The 18425-nt window shown below is 37.7% G+C and overlaps 1 protein-coding gene across 4 annotated transcripts in view; it reads left to right on the plus strand.

Moving 5' to 3' along the window:
- Nucleotides 1-18425, plus strand: part of VTI1A (vesicle transport through interaction with t-SNAREs 1A) — a 272255-nt gene that overhangs the window by 169992 nt on the left and 83838 nt on the right. For 2 of the 4 annotated variants that reach the window (XM_014958879.1, XM_014958889.1), the window contains one exon: nt 780-852. In XM_014958879.1, the coding sequence (XP_014814365.1) occupies nt 780-845 (66 nt within the window). In that variant the 3' untranslated portion in view covers nt 846-852. The remainder of the gene's footprint in view (nt 1-779; nt 853-18425) is intronic. The other 2 variants (XM_014958861.1, XM_014958869.1) reach the window with 1 other exon arrangement.

Genomic DNA, 18425 nt, shown 5'->3' on the forward strand with positions numbered 1-18425 from the left:
TTCATTTTTTATTCAGTTGTGCTTTTACCTATTTTGCAAATTTTTTGAGAGCTGCAGAACAAGCCTGCTAATTAAGTTTAGGTACAAATGAAGGCTTCCTCTGTCCTAATAAACTACCAAAATGCTATTTTCAGTGAGTGAGTGATCCTTACATGCAAAAATATATATTACACAACTCTGCCTTGTGTACATACTATATTCTGTTCAAAAAGTATTTGAGCATCCATCCCAGTGGTGCCTGCTGTAAGATCAGCCCAAGTTTTGTATTTAAGGGGCAATATAGGCATATTCCTTTTATACAGGACACTGTTTTGTATTTCTACTTTTTCTTTAAACTACTGTCTTTGAAAAACACTGGAAGAAAGAGGTGTTTGTTTTTCTTTTCATAAAGCATCAGGAACACAGCGTATGGCTGTCTCTTCATCCCTTGATGCCCTCACTAATATACATAACCAATACACATACACACATCAATGGGAGTTATAGATACCGATTTATATAGCTTCTACCTGCAACCCTTTATTTGTAAAGCTTTTGCTCTTTATCCTGGTTCATCTTTGTTGCCTCAATGTCTTATCTTCTGTGGGTTTCATCTTCATGTAAGTGAAAACCAGACAAAACATTTTTAAATTTCAGAGCTTCGGTGTCCTTTTTACACGTGAGTTTGTTGTGGGCTAAATCTGAAGTTGATTGACTCAAATGACAGTAGAAATATTTATCCTTTGTACAGAATGGAGTACATGTGCCTTTTGCCTTTAATGGGTCTCTTTTCTCCCCAGCTTAGAGAAACAGATGCAAACCTGGGGAAGAGTTCCAGGATTTTGACGGGAATGTTGCGAAGGTAAGGCCAAGGTAGGGACACTTCTGCTCTTTCTTTTTTTCCTCTCTCCCTCCCTGCCTTTTTTTTTTTTAGTTTTAATTCAACGTCGGCATTTTGCTGACTTACCTGACTTTTTTAGCACAGGCTGTTATGTAGAATGTCTTCAAATGAAGGCTGGTGGTGAAGCAGGCATGGTTAGATAGAAGGCTTTGCCACAGCCACGGAAAGAGCTTTTTGTAGCCTGAGGGATTACCCCTTGCTCAATCATTTCTCATCTTTGTTTCTTTGTTTGTTGTTTTGTTTTTTTTTTTTCTGTATGTGTGTTCTAAAATTAAGCTCCTTGATGATGATTTCCTGTGTTCCTTTTTCTTGCGGGATATTGGTTTTTTGAGGTTTTTTTACCTATTGGATTTTATGTGAGAAAGTTTGTAAATGTTTTGAGGCTATTTAAATGTGCACACAGAGGAAAGGTTAGGAGGATCGATTCTGTCTGAATAGACATGGCAGACACATTGTCAATCCTTGTGGTTTTAGCATGTTTTGTCCATGCTTTCAAAGTTATGAATATTGTCCCAGGGATCAAAGTGAGGTGACAGAGACTGGTAAAATTTGCAACATCCTAAAAAATATGTGAGGGGCTGCAAGATGGAGTTCCCCAGTGATTACTAGCCACCTTAAATTTACATCAGTAACTTCCCAGACAGATCTTTTGAATTAGTGGCATCTCTGGATATGTGTTCTTTACCCAGTGAAACAGCACCTCAGCTTCTCTGTGATGCCCATATGTCTATATATATTCAGCTTCCTGAAGAAGTAAAGCATCCCTCTGATAGGTGGTGCTGGGTGCTATGAAAACACAGTTTTGAAGGAGTTTAGAGCATCCTCTGAAGTGTTTAGTAGGAAATTCCCCTTGCCATGGGCTTTTATGTTGCACATTTGCTTAATGCAACTGCAACTTGCTTATTGAAAAAAAAAAATAGAAGAGAAAGTTTTAGGAGAGTTTTTGATTTGTCACTTGGCTTGGAAAAAAACAAAACCAGAATTTATTAAGCTGTTCTGTAGTGCAAGCTTTATCTCTTCATAAGTCTCCTCAGAAAAATATCTTTGTTAGTTCCTTGTATACCCAGTTGACAAAGGTTAAAATGACTGAACCTCATTCCATAGATTTCTTACAATTCCAACTCCAAACTGTAACACATAAAATTCTCTGATTAAGAGTAATATGTAAATGACACAAGCTAAATTCAAAATCCATGGAGAAAGAAAGTGGCAATTGAAAGGGATGGTTCAGTGCCTGTAGACAATCAAAATAAACTATAAAAAAAATGAACGAGAGAAAAGACACAACCAAACCCAAGTCTCCCCAGGAAGGGCTCTGCGACATGAGCTGTAACGAATATTCTGCATATGTCTCCATTTTGTCAAATCTCATTAAAGGGGTTTCTTGCTTTATGTCAATTGAGCTGTCCAAAAATCATTCATCATTTTAGTGTAAAAAAAAATCATGCAGTTATTTAAATAATATCATATTAATGTTAAAGTTCAGCTGTCATTTAATAGTATGGCTTAATCAGACATAGCATTTAGGAAAAATAGTTTTTTCGGGCTTTACTTGGCTTTCAGGTTGGCAGATTCAAATAAGGATTTATGGGTTTCTAAACCAATGTATTCTTTCCATGTTTATGCTTGAGGTACCTCAGCCTTTTTTGCAGCACCCTGTAGTCTGTTATTTTCAATAAAATAAAGTATCTCCTCATATTGTGTTTGAATACATTTGCAAGTAATTTAGAGAAGCTGAAACAAAAACATATGCTGTAACCTTTGACTTTGTTTTGTGTTTGGGAATCACAGTTAGGAGTCCTAGTTTATAAGTGTTCCATAAGCCAAATGAAAAATATGATCTTTCTGAAATATGCTTGAGCTCTTCTTTCCAGACAAAAGGATTATGTAGTCGAACACCAAGATGGCATGTTTCTCTGTGTCAGAAAGGCACTGGATTTCCTTTAACAAAAATGCTGAGATGAGTCACCCATCTGGATGAAAGGCAGGTTAAGATTTAAGCTCAGTTCAGGTAAATGTGCCAAAAGAAGTGCTTCAGCAGAGATGCAGCTTGCAGTAGAAGATTCTTGGGACGTTATTTAAAAACACATAATAGATGTGAAAACAAGTAATTTGTTCATGACTGTTGGGTAGAAGGATCTAGCATTATCCCAGCTTCAGCATCATCCAAATGTTGTTTAGTCACAAGAATAATCATAAAATTCAGACCCCCAGAAATCAGCACAAATTAGATAAATACAACTGTAAGAAAAATAATTAGGACAGGTTGGCAGTTGTGTCCTAATTTCTGCATACTTCAGTACATACCACACAATGTTTCACTTAATTGCTGGAACCAATAAAGAAAAACACTGGAGAACTATTCTTCACATCATTATTATATGGAAAAGCTAATGTTAAACTGAACATTGCTCGACTGAGTTGCTGCTCCCACAATATGTATTTGCTGATATGCTTGATGTCATATGCCAGGCTAACACCCGGTGCATCAAATTAATGCCTAACTATTTCTATTTTTACCAACTCAGAAAGGTAAAGCAGCATCTCTTCTGAATCTGGCCAAATATATTAAGAGATTAGATATTTAGATAGCTAGCGAGCTAAATTTCTCCCTTTGTATGACCTAAATTCCCTGGCCATATATTTGTGCATAAAATGTTCTGGAGATGGGGAATAAAAGCAGGGACAGGTTTTGTAAGTGCCATAGCTGATTAAGAAAATCAGTGGCAGAACAGGGGGAGGTCTTCCTATCCCAGCAATTTACAGTAGCCAGTCTTATGCATTGGAATTTTTTATCTTCCAGTATTTGAGATTTTGCGGTAAGGAAATTTTTGTTGTAAATGTTTTAAATATTCTCACTTTGAAATGACCTATATATTCATCATACTCTTTTTTTTTTCTGTAAATAAACCTACTGAGATTCCACTAAACTAGTATATTCTGCTTACAGCATTGCATTACTAGGATAATATACGCAAGTTCATAATATCAAAACATTTATCATTTCCTTTTACATGTATCTATAGCTCTGAACAACCTGACATTTTATGACTGCTCTTTAAAAGTGTGAGACTATAACAGAATCTCAGCATCGTTTCAGTTACAGAATTTGCAAACAATAGGTTTTACTATAAGGAAATGTTATCTTCTGTGGTCATTTGCAATACTGCCATCTCAGACATCTGTCCCTTGGCCTCTACCCCAGTGTGAGTTGGGGAGCACACAGTGTGTCAGAAAGAAGCAGAAAAGAATATGCTCTGAAAGATCTTCAGTCTTTTCCCCATATCCTAAGCCAATAGCCTAGAAAAGCTTTTAAGAAAAGAATTTGGACAGTCTCCAAGCCACACACGGCCCAGTTGGAAACAAACAGACCTAAAAGTAACCAGATAAAAAAATCAGTACATTTGAATATTTATCCAATTAGTAAATAAATTCTATCTATCCTCCTCCAAATTGCAGAAAAATATTATAGAAAAATAGCTACCCTCCAGAAGAATGTTTTATTCTGTCAGGAAATTTTTATGCCAAAAAATTATCTTTTAATCTTCAGATTTCAATGAACACATCTGCTCTTATAAAAGACACTTTTACATGTTGATTTCCAGTAGGGCAAACACACGGGCTCCAGTTGATGGGAATGAAGCAGTAAGGGTTCAGCTCTCAGGTGCTAAGTTAAGTGACTTTCCAACAGCTGTGTGGCCAATGTGACTACAATCAGAAAGAGGGAACACCTCCCCCTCTCTCCTAGTTGTGGGCAAGCTTCTTCACTCTTCTTTCCAGGAAAGATCTCATCACCCTGCTACTTGCATTACCTTTAGTCAAACTTCCTTGTGCTTTTGAACTCCAGGATAGTCCAGTTGTACTAAACCATGACTATTGATTCTTTGCAGTTTTCTGGAGGAAGGTCTTTGTATCACAGATACTGAGTGAAGTTTAACATACAGTTGGATTTGCCTTGTTTTCATGCTAATAGAGGAATTCCTCTTTCCAGCAGGAACTTTGCATATTTGGTCTCAAGCCAAAAGAAATTGTTTCGGCAACTTTTTGGTACACGTATTTCTATTTTTACTTCAAGATGTATTTCCACACTGAAAAATGATTGAATTGACAAATCCTTTAGCAACGTGTCTGCTCCATGTTGAATATTTACAGCTGCAGCTGTTTCCTTCAGTAATTTAGACCTTGATTCAGGAACATATTTAATCATATGGTTAACTTAAACCAGAGGAGCAATTCCCTTAACGTGAGGGAGACTGAATAAGGGGGGAGTGAGTGGCAGAATGATTCCGGGTCATCTCTTGGGGCAGCATAGCTTTTATTGTGCTCCTTGCTCAAGGCTGAGTTCAGAGCAAACCCTCTCCCTAATATTTCTGTTGTTAAACGGAAACCATAAAATACACATAGGGTGTTTTAGTGCTTGTTACTGTCAGTATAAGCATTTTTTTTTTTTTAATTTCCTGACATTTAAGCATTTAATATAGTTACTTGATTCTTATATTATTGTATGTGTTTGTGTTTTAATATGCAACTAATCTTAATCAGTTTTGCAGTGTTGAATCTTTTCAGAAGGAAACTGATAAGCTTTGTGGTGCCGTTAATCACAAGATAGTCTTTGGATAAGGAACATAGAACTTGTTATTCTGGATTAAACCTTGGCATTAATTAGTACCTGGTCATTCCTCACTTTGCCTTTAAAAAGAAACTTTCTTTCTTTGTTGAAGTGATGGTAAAACATGTGGAAAACGTAAATGTAGCGTCAGCAAAATTCCCAAGGGTGAAGCATTCTTCTCATTAGGAGTCCAACCAAAAAACAGGAAACGTACCCCTGGGTCTGAACTGCAAGAATTTTAAAATAGTATGGGACACTGTAGGTTCCCTGTTCTTAATTTAGGTATGATGTAATCTGATGTATGTAAGATGCATTTTTGTTTTTAATAATCAATTGAGAGCCATTTTATAAACCCTGCTCGTCTTTCTTGGACAGTGTTCTGTGTGTTGTTTCCAAAATGCTTTTGAAAAATCTTACTCTGCTTTCATTCAGTGTTAGAAATACTTTTCAGTTCATGCATCAGAGAAAGAGCAGAAGTCTTTTGAGCTGCTGTGTAACCACCATAGCTACAGCAAGCAGTGTACATGGAGAATTCTGAGCCGTATAGTGAAGGTACTGAGTGCCTCACAGAACGGGACCAAATTCAACATTGCCAGCATGTAGCTATGGTTAGTTTAATGCCACCTTAGCCTTTACAAACCTGTGGCACCAACAGCCTAAGTCATACAGAGTTAAGTTGACTTCAAATCTGGAAAAAATAAGAGCATCATGATTGAACTTTACATTTTAATAGCTTAAGTGCATAGGATAAAATAAGTCAGTGTTTCAATCTCCTTGCACGTAGGAAAAGTCTTAGAAGGGTATGTCCTTCATTCACTGAGATAGAAGCATTTATATTGTGGCATTGTTTAATTTTTCAGATTGTTGGAAAGCTTTATCCATGTGTTAAGTTGCCTACACTATGTCCACTACAAGCAGGGCTCTCAGCATTCTCCAGACAATATTTCTAATTTGCTTTTTTCATTCCTTTTCAAATGTACAATGGCCTTTGTTCTGTCGTCTCCATTCCCTCTTTTCTATCATCTGGAATTACTATCTCATTTGCCCCCCTTCCATCTACTTGTGTCCAGCTGAACAGCTGGAAAGAACATTATCTAAAGCACAGTTGTGTTTCTGCAGGAAAGCAGGGTCCCAATGGATAATTATCCGAGCTAGTCCTAGGCTGCGTATACCAAGAATGTAAAGCATCGTAATAGGTTAAATATCATGTAACCCTTTGTGCTTGTTCTCTGTTTTGAGATATGTTGACTGCCATTAAGCAGTTAGAGCCTAAAAAGGTTCACAATGTCATGAGTGAAACAAAAGGCGTTTCATAGTCAGCGTTGTCATGTCTAAACCACAATAGATGTCCCATGACATGCTTTCATGAGAAGGCATGTCTTATATCAGCATAATCAGTGCAGTGCTTTCTTGCAGTACTTACAAGTAGTTTCCAGTTGGATGAGTTCTCTCTGACGTGATATTCAGGAATAGCAAAGGTAGCAAAAATATTTTGAATGTGGTGGGATTGTTTATGTAAAGGAGGTTGAAGTAGGGAACCTGTTTACAAAAGCTGACGTTGGTATTCGCTGAAATAATTGGAGACAACTCTTCAGAAATCAATGAAGTCAAACTCCTTAAAGCCAGTAGTAAATTAAGGATCACGTTATTCTTGACACCACTCACAATATAACTGTCACAGAACAATAGATACCAAATTTTACACATTCCATTTACTATGGAGTGTTTAAGCCATAAATTCCTGAATTTAATGTTTTCTGATCACAGATCTGCATGATATCTTGCTACATGGGTCATTTCATTTTAATCCACAAATTTGCCAAAAGAGAAATAGAATCATCTTGGAAGTGATCACAGAAAAGTTCATTCCTTTGTTTTAAGGCAGGATTGACTGTTCCTGTTTCAATCCTGGCAGATACATGTGTGGCCTGCTTGGCACTGATGAGCATTCCCCATCACTTCAATCAAACTGATCCAAGTTTCCCCTAAAGTTTAGCCCAAATCTTTCTTTCTGAGGAGACAGAGAGCTTTTAAGTGCTGGTGCATTAGAGGAGATTTCTGTGCTCTGTCGTGGCCCATGACTTCTGCTGTAGAAAGAAATTTCTGCTGAACTTTTTAAGAATTAGGGAACATAAATAATAGTGTACAGAATTAAATTATAGTTTCCAGTTTTCATCAAGCCAAGCCTTTTGATGGGATTTGGGAATGTAAAAATGGAAGGCTTGGATAGTGTTCTAATAGGCAAATCCTGGAAGCTCAGTCTCTCCAAACAGTAGCTTCATGTGTAGGTGTCACTGGGCTTTGCAAATAGAGACACCAAAATTAAATCATTCTCCTGAGGTTACATATCTGGACTAAAATGAAGAGATTTAATTTTTTTTTCATTGTGCTTCCAAATGTTTAAGAAAAAGGCAGTAATGTTGTTTAAAAAGCATCAGAATTTTTAAGTTATTTTTCACACCCTTGCCCATAGACACACCAGCATTCTGGACAGATTGAGTATTTGGATACAAATGGTGGAAATGGGAATTGTTTTGCCTAGTCTTCTGTCAGGTCTCTGCAGGAGCTTTGTTAGTCTTTTCAGGTAAAGAAACTCTTTTGTGCTTTCTAAATATGATCTCCAGTAGCACTTGGCACTTCTATTGCCACACTTGATTGAAATTGTCAGCTTTTAATAAAAGCAAAATTAATTCAGCTTTCCAGCATGATTCTGATCACACACCAAGGTATTTACCTTTAAGAAAACAATGAAGTCATCAAGCTGATTTAAAACTCCTGTGTTATCAGAACCCTGTCCTTATTGGCTAATCTAGCTCATAGTAGCAGGTCAGAGTTCTGGTTAAGAGACATAAGAGATTAAGTGACCAACAGCTAGAACAAAGACAAAGTTGGGATTTGCTGGGTTCAGTTTTTGTTCAAGTTCATCGCACAAGGTCTACCACAACATCCAGGACCTGAACTTGCAACTCATACTCATGTGAGTAGTTTGCTTGTCTTGTTATGTTAGTAGCCCTGATATTGAATGAGCAAAGTAGGAGGGTGTTGGTGGTTGTTGTTGTTGTCATTTTAAAAAGAAGGCCATAAATGATGACTGTGAGAAATCAACAGCTAAGGAAAACCAGGACCAAAAATGAAAATTTATGTCCTTGTGTAGCATGTAATTATGCTGTAATGGACCTTTAAAACTCTGCAGAAGAAATGTTCACACATTGCTAACCTGCTGAGTGTCTGTCTGAAGAATAACAGTCATGAATGAGAAAGCGTGGTCTTACAATGAGAGATTGTTTAGTCTACTGGGTGATAGGAAGGATGAAAACTTGCTAATTTTGGCTGGCTGTTTAACTAATATGGAAGACATGAACCTAATCAATAAGGCAAAGAAAAGTCAATGTGGAAATTGAGCAAAAATGGGAAAGACAGAGGAAAACAATTTTACCATAAACACTGAGATTTATGTTCTTTATAACATTTGTGTAGCTCCAAAGTAATTCATTGAAAAGCACTGAAATGGTTTCAGAAATACCTAGAATAATATAAATAAAGAGAGAGACTACCACAATCTGCTTGCTTCAGACAAACTGATAAGTTTTTGGTGCTAATGCTTCTCTAGTCTTAGAGAACTCAGATTTTAAAATCATATTTTAAAATCAGTTTATTAATTGGGTTTTTTGAAGACTTGAAAAATTAGTCAACAAATTTGAATAGTAAGGAGTGACAATTTATTAGAATTATAAGTGGTATTAATGCTCTCCAGTTTAAAAACATAGCAGAAGAGTTTTTCCCTGACCTATATGCCTTCTGCAGATACTACTGTTTTTCCATGACTGTTAACGTGGCTTAGCTTGCGGGATCTCTCTGTGTAGCATTTATTAGCTAAGAGCTTTTGTTTAGCTTGGACTTTGCTATATATAACATTAAGCTGTAACCCAGAAGGTTTTTTGTAACATTTGCAAGTTAGAGCAAAGTCTTCACCTTGTCTTATTTCGTAGATCTGCTGATAATTTTGTTGCAACACTAAGGGATAATTTTTCCTCTTGAATAAAAATTGCATCTTAAAATTATTTTTGCACTAACTCCTTGCCTTCCTCCTGACACAAATGCTTGTGTAAGGGGGGAAAAAAGCACTTGTATGTTTCTATCATTTTCTTATCGTGGTGGCAAATAATGTGTTTATATAGGGAATTGTTTGAGAAACATGGTTCTAAGTGTGCCCAGTCTTGCCTAGATGTTGGGAAGCATATGGTCTATTTTATCCATGCTGAGAAACTCCCTTGCTGCTTTCTGTCACCGCTATATTTTTTCAGAGGCAGTTTTCAGCGTGAATGGCACACACGTGTTGATTGTGAAGGTAGAATTCTTTCAGTACAGCCCTAAGCTAATTATTCTTAGTGGGCAGTGGGGCTTTGTACCTCGTTTGTGAACAGCTATTTATACTACTGCACCAGTACAAAGCAATGTTTCACATTACCAGTTTACCAGACTATTACACCATTGTGTTTTAATCCACTGTAGGTGGATGGAGAATATGAGCCATCTGTTTTATTTAATGATATAATCAGTAAACAATATATGCACTTTACACATTTGGTCATTAAAGATGCCCATATTGTTGGACCCTGTATTTACATTGTAAATTGGTGTATTCACACATCAGCTCGTTCTGGTTTAAAAGGCTTGCTGTGTTCATAAGATGGTACAAAGCAAGCTCAGTAACTGCTCGAACCCAGCGCAGGTGGTCGAGCTAGTTGCCACACAGATCAAAAGTCAAACAACTGTGAATCTTCCTTTGAAATGCCATTTAGAGAGACAAGGCTGGTCTTATCTTCACAAACAAGAAAGAGTTATAGATATACATCATGAAGTTATGAGAACAAAAGGGGGTTTCATAATCACTCGGCATCAGAAAATCCAGTACTGCAGACTTTTGTGAAGACATCTTTGGAATATAAAGACCGTCTTATTTTCCTGGACAAAATTTAGAGGAGTGAGTCTGAATTATTAAATATGAGAAAGTTCTGTGATTTCAAAACTTTGGAGACAAGAAGTTGCCTGCTCTCACAGTCATTTTATTTTATTTTCAGCAATGCTTAAGCAAAATATAACGAACAGCAACAGCACAACCCAATCTTATTCAAGAGATAGAGGTGAATAGGAGTATTTGTGCTAGAAACAACGGAAATTGCTTGATGTTTCCCCAAAGTATCCTTGGTGAGAGCCAAAAAACAGCCACCAAAATACATTAAAAATGCATTAACGAGTAAAATCTTGTTTGCTAGCGCACTTTTAAAGATGTGGAAGATCTTCCAATCTCATATTAAAAAAAGTAAATTTTTTTTTAGTGTTTTACTTCACAGCTTGTTTTAAGATGCCTAGAATTTAAGGTATTTATTGGAGGACTCAGTCTCATTTCGCTTTGTTTCATAAGGAAAGGTAATTGGGTTTATCAGTAGGTGGAGGATTGGCAGGTGTTGCCAGTAGACAGGGAAGGGGAAGGACTTGTGGGAGTGGTGTGGCTGAGAGTGAGCCTGCAGGTCAGCAAGGCTGGAGGAGTCATGAGCATAACGAGAAGCAGCTGCTCAGCAGCAATGGGGCTGCTAATAAAGGAGAGCTCTATGAATGCCCGTTCGTGAGCTCAGTTTGAGATCATCTTTTAAAGCAGCAAAGTGTCCATCAGGATGAGTTCTTAAGTCATTTCTTGTTGTATGCACTTGTATAAAAAAAACTAGCAGCAAAATATTGATATGTAGGAAATTTTCATTTTGGTTTCTGTTCCGACATAATGCAGCTGTATTCATGTTACAAACATGAGGATGTAGCTTTCTAAGTCTCTAAATCAATTTCAAAGGCAAGCTAATTATATTATTTTATTTTTTTTTCTAGTCTTGGGGTGGGGGAAATAAGATATTAATTTTTTTTAACTAGGGCTTTTTTATGTTGGCACGAATTTTAGAGAGAAAGTATTTTTCAAGTGTCTGAGCGAAGAGAAGAAAATATCTTTATGAACCACTATATATGAGTCCAAAATATACAATATTTTCATAGTTAAAATATTTAAAATACAGCAAAATAAGACTCAGCTGTAACTGTCCCTTTTATAGTCTTTTCATATCTGTATTTCATGTAGGTTGAATGTTAAGCGTTGGCATGTTTCCATGTGCTTCATGATGTATTGCCTTCTAATTTTGAGCTATTGTGTAATTAACTTATTTCTAATCTTATAAAGGTGTTGAGATCTTGTTTTCCCATCCCAATACAGGAAAAACAATCAGAAACTTTACTAATGTTTGAATCTTAACTTCTTCTTGAATAGCTGTGGACACATCTGTTTCTGTGCATCTCTAAAATGAGGATAATGTTCCACATCTCAGCAAAGCGTTCCAAGAGCAAATGCCCTTAATTAATCTGTGCATGGTCCTCACATGACAACCTGATGGAGTTTGTAAATGATGGGCTAACTGGTAGCAGTGCCTGTCCTGATTTGGAGTCATGGCTTAAATGGATTTAAAAGGGGTGAAAGAGAAGCATGGGAAGAATTTAGACTAGAGGGGTGTGGAGTATCTCATTTCCCATAACACTCCACTACCAAGTATGTACCTGATCTCCTTAACTACTGAACGTAGATGTGAGAAAGAGGAGGTATCCATTCTTTGTTGTCTTATTCAGATAATTTTGAGGGCTACAGGTGACAGGCTCACCTTTCCTTGGGTGACATTTGTGGTGTGCTACAGATAGAAAAGAGTGTTTGGGTTGGTTTGACAAATAGAATTAATGCATCCCTGGAGACATAATGATTAAGTGTACATATATGAGCAGTAATGTTAAACTTAATGTGCTAGCCCAGGCAACTGTTTCTTCCTTTTCAACCTCTCCTTACTGCTTCTGTCAGAAATAATGTTCTTATAGCTTGCTGTGGACTGAGATGAATGATTGCTGGCTGCTGTCAACCTGCAAACAATCAGTACTTTACAGAGGTTTGTTAAGTATTTTAGGGTTGCTCAAAGAAGAAATACATCCCTACAAATGTAATGTTTTATGACTTACTATCACGGTGCTGTCATCCCCTTGTTCAAAGGAGGTGTGAAGGGAGAGATGTGTAGACTTGAGGGTAAAGGTAGACAGTCACATCCCCTGGACGAAATTACCTGTAGCACCATCACCCCTTGCCTCTGGGGAAATGAAATGTAGTTTGTTACAGAACATGGATGGGTAAAGCCATGGAGATAGTCCATGGAGGAATGCATAAAATTTTCCTCTTGTGTATAGTAACTTGTGCCCAAAAACATACTAGTGAGCCTTTGAAATTCCAATATTTTGCTGTTCAACTTGTGGTTAAGGAGAAAATACAAATATGGATTTCAATTGCTTTTTGTTGAAACATCCAGTGACATGATATTGCTCTTAGCTGTAAAGTTAGAAGGCAGTTTGTGGGATAGTTTGTGTAGCAGGCACATGTTGAAAGCTAAGGTAAAATGAAGTTTGAATGTGATAGCTGGCAACGATACTGTAGAGCACCCTCTTCATGAAGAGTATTCTTTATAGAATGTCTGTTGTGCTGGTGCACTCAGTTGGTCATATTGTAAGGGTCATCTTTGAATTATTGATGATTAATTAAAGCTCTACTAGGAAGCAGTGGGAGAATTAAGCTCCCACATGCCCGTTCCTTCAGATGATACCTCTTTGAGGCATCTAAGTGACCAAATGAGATGTGCCATGTTCCTTCAAACAGGAATTGCTCACAAATAGTTGTTTCTTAGTAAATTACTGGTGTCCTCTTTGGAGTAAAATAGAGTATTTGGAATTATATGATTAACATCATATTTGTGTAGCATGTTGCAGAATTGTTTTATAATAAACTACATAAATCGTATTAGCAGTGTTCCAGATGCTTAACAGTCAACTAAGGAAATAGGGACCTCATGTCAGAGATGGACACTGTAAGGAGATGATACGTAGGTGGGGTAGGGAACATGGAATGAACCAAAGAAAAGGTGGTGCTGCAAAGATGCTGTCACGCTCTGTTTCAGGCAGTGATTTTTGTATGACTATAATTCTGTTCATTGAAATCAAAGGAAAAGCTTGTGCCCAAATGCTTGTTCTCTGGATCTGGAGGAGGAGCAGGTGCACAACATCCCAGAGAAAAGCTGTTCTATAAATGTAGAGATTAGCTTACATTAGAGTTTCTGTTTTGTCCCCTTACTTCTCTGACCCAATTAAATACAGGTTTAGTAGGAAAATATTGTTGTAGCTGACCTGGATGCGGGAGATTGGTTGGGAGAGCTATTAAACCTGACCCTCCTCTCTACACTATTGAGTTCTGAGACTGACTTTAGTTTGAGACCCGCTGTACCCAGCTTTCTTTGACCCAAACCCTGAGAAAATGTAATCATCATTTAAAGGAATGCATTCCTTTGTGAGGAGGAAGCCAAGAAGTGGCCCCAGAGAATGCCTCCCCACATGGAAAGCCACCACCCTCTGATTTGATGGCTTCCATGTTAATACATCTTTCAAGGGGGCCTCTTTGTCCTGAGTTGTTACTTATTTGGCTCTTCTTTTATTTCAGTCTTAATTGTCATTAGTGTGTTTGTTGGTTTTTTTTTTCTAAAGTCATCTGGGGAATAGTAGTTTATTGCATATTGTTGTGTTTGTCTAAAGGCAATTGCACAAGCTTGAAACCTAATCCTTGTAATCTTTCCTACTAGGGAGAGCTTGAGATAAATACTGCTGTATGCTTGTTGGGAGTGGGTCTCTACTTTTTGATCATCCATGTCTAAATGTTGAGTAATACTTAAGGGAAAATGTTCTCAAAACATTCCTTAGATGATTATTAGATTATATTTTATGTTTGATAAAAACTGGAAAATTGTGTAAATATTTGCTTAACATCCCACCCCTAAAGCAATTTATTTCCTTTCTGGCCTTCAACCCTCTTGCTCAGTGAAATGAGATCAGTCACTTTCTGTTTATATGCAGTTTCACTTTGCAGTTTTCATGTAAGTGTAGTGTGATTCCCCACTGCAGGGGAATATTTAAATAATAAGTGGGGAATAAAGAGGAAGGAAGGGAAAAAAAATCTTTAAAAAATATTTTCTAGTGTCTTCCACGTTTTAAAAGTAAACAAGTGCTATGATTATAGTGCTTGCATGTGACATTCTAATAACTAGTGTTAGAAAAAAATTTAAAACATAGTACAGTCCTGCTTTTCTGTAAATTTCTTGTCACATGGTTAGTAAGACCAGTTTATACATATTATATTCCTGTGGCTACCATGCAAATCGGCCGTTCTCAAAAGCAAACACATGTGAGAGATCCCTCTCTTAGAAGAGGAAATCATTATTGCATCTTGGGCACTCCATGGTGGTTGAGTTTTCTGGAAAGTGCTGATGTTGTCACATAGACAACAGTCAAAGCTCACATAGGTCAACCGTGAATTTTTCATTTTGGACTAACATAGAGTATGGGTCTTAAAACCATGGACACCGTACAAATGCTAGGTCATGATTAGAGCTCAAGTAGATGGGAGAAGAGGCTTAGGTTAACATTATGTGGTGGAAAAAGAGCCATCAGAGTCAGTAAATTAATTTTAAAGATTGAGGACACTTCTCAGCACCAACCAACGCTGAAGCATTTCTTTCATATATTGTAAAATGGGTGCTTCAGATGCAAGAGGTCCTGGGGTTTCTCTTGAGTCCTCTTTCTCTCCCACCATGTTTTCGCAATTAAATACTGTATGAAAATTCTTTTTCCTTTCCTTTTGTTTTTCGTTTTAAATGTGTTACTTTTTCCTTAATGTGTAGCAGCTGATTTTTCCTCTGTTGGCTCACTTGGGCACAATGACAAACCTCCTTTCAAGGAACAGAGTTCCAACATTGTTGTTGATTATTTTAATGGGAAACCATCTGTGTGGTAAGGCAGGCTCTGCGGCTTCTTTCTGGAGGCAAAAAAAGGGATGTGAGTATTGTAGCCAAAGGTAAAACCCTTCCCTCTTTAACCTGGATGGGCTCACAAAGAAAGTAGACGTGAAGGAAAGTGTCTCCTCACCACACTCACAAAGACCTGACTTTCAAGAGCATCCAACCTGTGACAGACAGTCCCTTAGGAGCGCAACTGGCCTTCAGAGTGTGATCCGCTCTCGGTGCTTCCCACAACGTTGCGGTTGAGGTCTGCTGCTCCTCTGGGAGACAAAGGGCCAGTTTGCTTTCCAAGAGCTTTCTGCCCTTCTTTTTTCTGGCTTACCCCATCTTACCTTCCCAAAGTTTGAGATGCATTTCTTACAGGAGTCTTGTGCTTCCTCTCCATCCCCTTTTGTGGTTTTCGTAGCCTGTCAGTCTGACATGGTTTTGACTTCTTTTGTCAAACACCTTCACTTAGGATCCCAATGTGGTTATCCTGAAAGAAAAGGCAGCTTTTCTTTTCTTCTGTCCTCCTTATGAACTAGAGTCATAATGTGTAAAAGCTTGGTGTGAGCTCACAATAGCACTTTGTCCTCTTTCACATCACTTGCCAAATAACTACTGTTGTGGCAACAGCTGTAACCAAGCATGGTGTCAGCTAGTTTTGCCATAGCGTGACTAGGTGCCAATAATTTTAATATAATGTGAAACACACTCCCAGGCAGTGCAATGAGGCATCTGATTATTAAACTCCTTGAAATGTCATCTGGATGTTTTATTTTTTTTTTTTGGTATCAATTCAGATCTCAGAACTGGACAGTGTTGTGATTAAAAGAAAGAGAGCAGAAAATTCTCTCATTATAGTAAACATTTCCAAGAAAAGTCTCACCCTGAAGCAGATAGGTCTGCTCTGCTTACATAGACAGCAACAGCAAAGGCTCTGTGAAGGCTATAGGGGTGGAGGTTATAATTGTGGCTAGCAGTTGTTTGCTGCTCTTTACTGTAGCACTTTCTCCAGTGACAATAAATGCTATTTATTTTTAGGCTTCTTATTCTGAACTACTTATAAAAACTGAAAAGTAGGAACCTGGTGAAGCATTTGTTTTTAATACATTGCTTACATTGTGCTCCAAAGCATGGTATTCAGCATTATTGTTAATGATTGAAGCATTAGCATTTAATTGTGTAAAGCAATTAAGAAGCTCAATATTACTACTTCTTGGGCTGAGTCCATTAATACAGCAAGCATTAGTAAGAAATGTATTGAAGAAGTTGAACAAGGTCATAAATGTTCTCTGTGCAAAGAGCACCTGATGCTTTTTTCCAAGCCTCTAAGAAGTAGGGTTTTTTTAATAAAAAACAAACAAACAAACAAAACCTTGCGAGGTGAATAGATAAAAGGCTTTCTTGGTTTAGTTATGTCAGTTTGGCTTTTTCCTGTAATTGCTGGGGTTGTTTTGTTCCTAAAGAGGGAACGGATGCCAAGCTGAAGAGGTAATTTCTGAGCACTGTTTCAAGATATTGTGAAAGTTCTCAACTTTTCTGTAATAAGAAAAATAACACTTCTCTAATGATGTCTGTTTATTGCATATTGTTCTTCTGTATGCGGTTCAGTGCAGCTGCCAGCAAGTACTTGAGAGAAACCCAGAGCTGAAGAAACAGGGTAGGGGAACCTGAGTAGCCCCAAGTACCTACAGGCTGAGTGCCCCAGCTCCTCTGGGCGCTCTCAAGCGCTCCTTACCTTACATCACCAGGGATGAAATCGAAAGAGATCATTTGAGTTTGATCCCAGGTGTCTTTATGTTTGAATCCAAACAGGAAAAAGCTCCTGGCAGCACGAAGCTGGGATCGGAGGTGTTGATACTCCAAACACGTCCGGATGTCACTCTCCTTGCGTCAGATGGGCTGGCTGTGGGGCTCACTTTCCTTTGGTAATCCTAGGAGTTACTTGCACAATGAAAGGTCTGGGTTTTTCCGACCTGTAAAGAGTCATAGCAGAGCTCTGTATTTGTAAAGTATCATTATGTGCTCAGAAGTGAAGAAGTTTTTACTTGGGAGAAACTCAAAGCAAAACCCTAAATGTGGATATTTCTAAACCTTGGAATCGGTATCCACATCTGAGTTGAGCAGGCTACATGTGCCAGTAATGCATTAAACCAGTGTATGACATGGAAATTTCCCTAAAACTTACAGTATTCCACATTCAGGTGCAGTTACAACTGATTTCTGCAGGCGCTGCTAGACAGTTTCCAAGGGAAAATTTTGTTTAATTTAATATCAAGCCAAATCCACTGTATATCTTCAAATCTCTACTTACTTTTTGAACACATACGGGACAGAGGCAGCACATGCAGAAGTAACATGGTGTTTCCCAAAATAATTTGTTTGACCCTTAGCTTGGGAGCTAACCTGAAGAAGAACTGAGTTCTGTCTCTAGATCCACTCAGGTTTTGGCTTCTCTGGTGATGCTGCAGTCAGGGCATTTTAAAAGGATACAGTTGTTTTCAGTGCAAAAGCAAGTTGATTCTTCACGCATAGTTGACACTACTGTTTAGGCTGATGAGGGTAAATTTTAGGACAAACCACAGGAAATGGCTTGGAGAGGTGGAGGATATTAAGAAAATATTGTACTGCTGCTTTAGAAGTAAAATGAAACACTTTAGGCTCCATTTTCCCATACCATGTTTAAAGTCATTGTTTTGATAATATATTTTTTTGCAAAAAATATTTTAACTATTGAAAACAAATGTGCTTGAAAACATATAGTTGTTCTTTGTAATCTCAAGACAAGTCACATGAAAATCCTCCTCTTCTCATGGAGAGCAGGCTGAGGTTTTGTGAAAAAGCATTTCTTTCCTCCTTCCACTGTCCCCTCATCCCCTGGTTTTGGACTAATTGTGTCCTCTTGAAAGTACTACTTTCTGTGTGAGCTTTGAGAGTGAAAATTGTTTGACTTTTTGTTTATGGAAGAGTCTGCTTTAGCTGGGAAGTCAGACGCAGCAATAGGAACAGAAATAGCACTTTGAAAAGCTGACGGACTGTATTC

The sequence above is a fragment of the Calidris pugnax genome, unplaced genomic scaffold (genome assembly GCF_001431845.1).
Source record: "Calidris pugnax isolate Ruff unplaced genomic scaffold, ASM143184v1 scaffold4, whole genome shotgun sequence".
NCBI classification, from domain to species: Eukaryota; Metazoa; Chordata; class Aves; order Charadriiformes; family Scolopacidae; genus Calidris; species Calidris pugnax.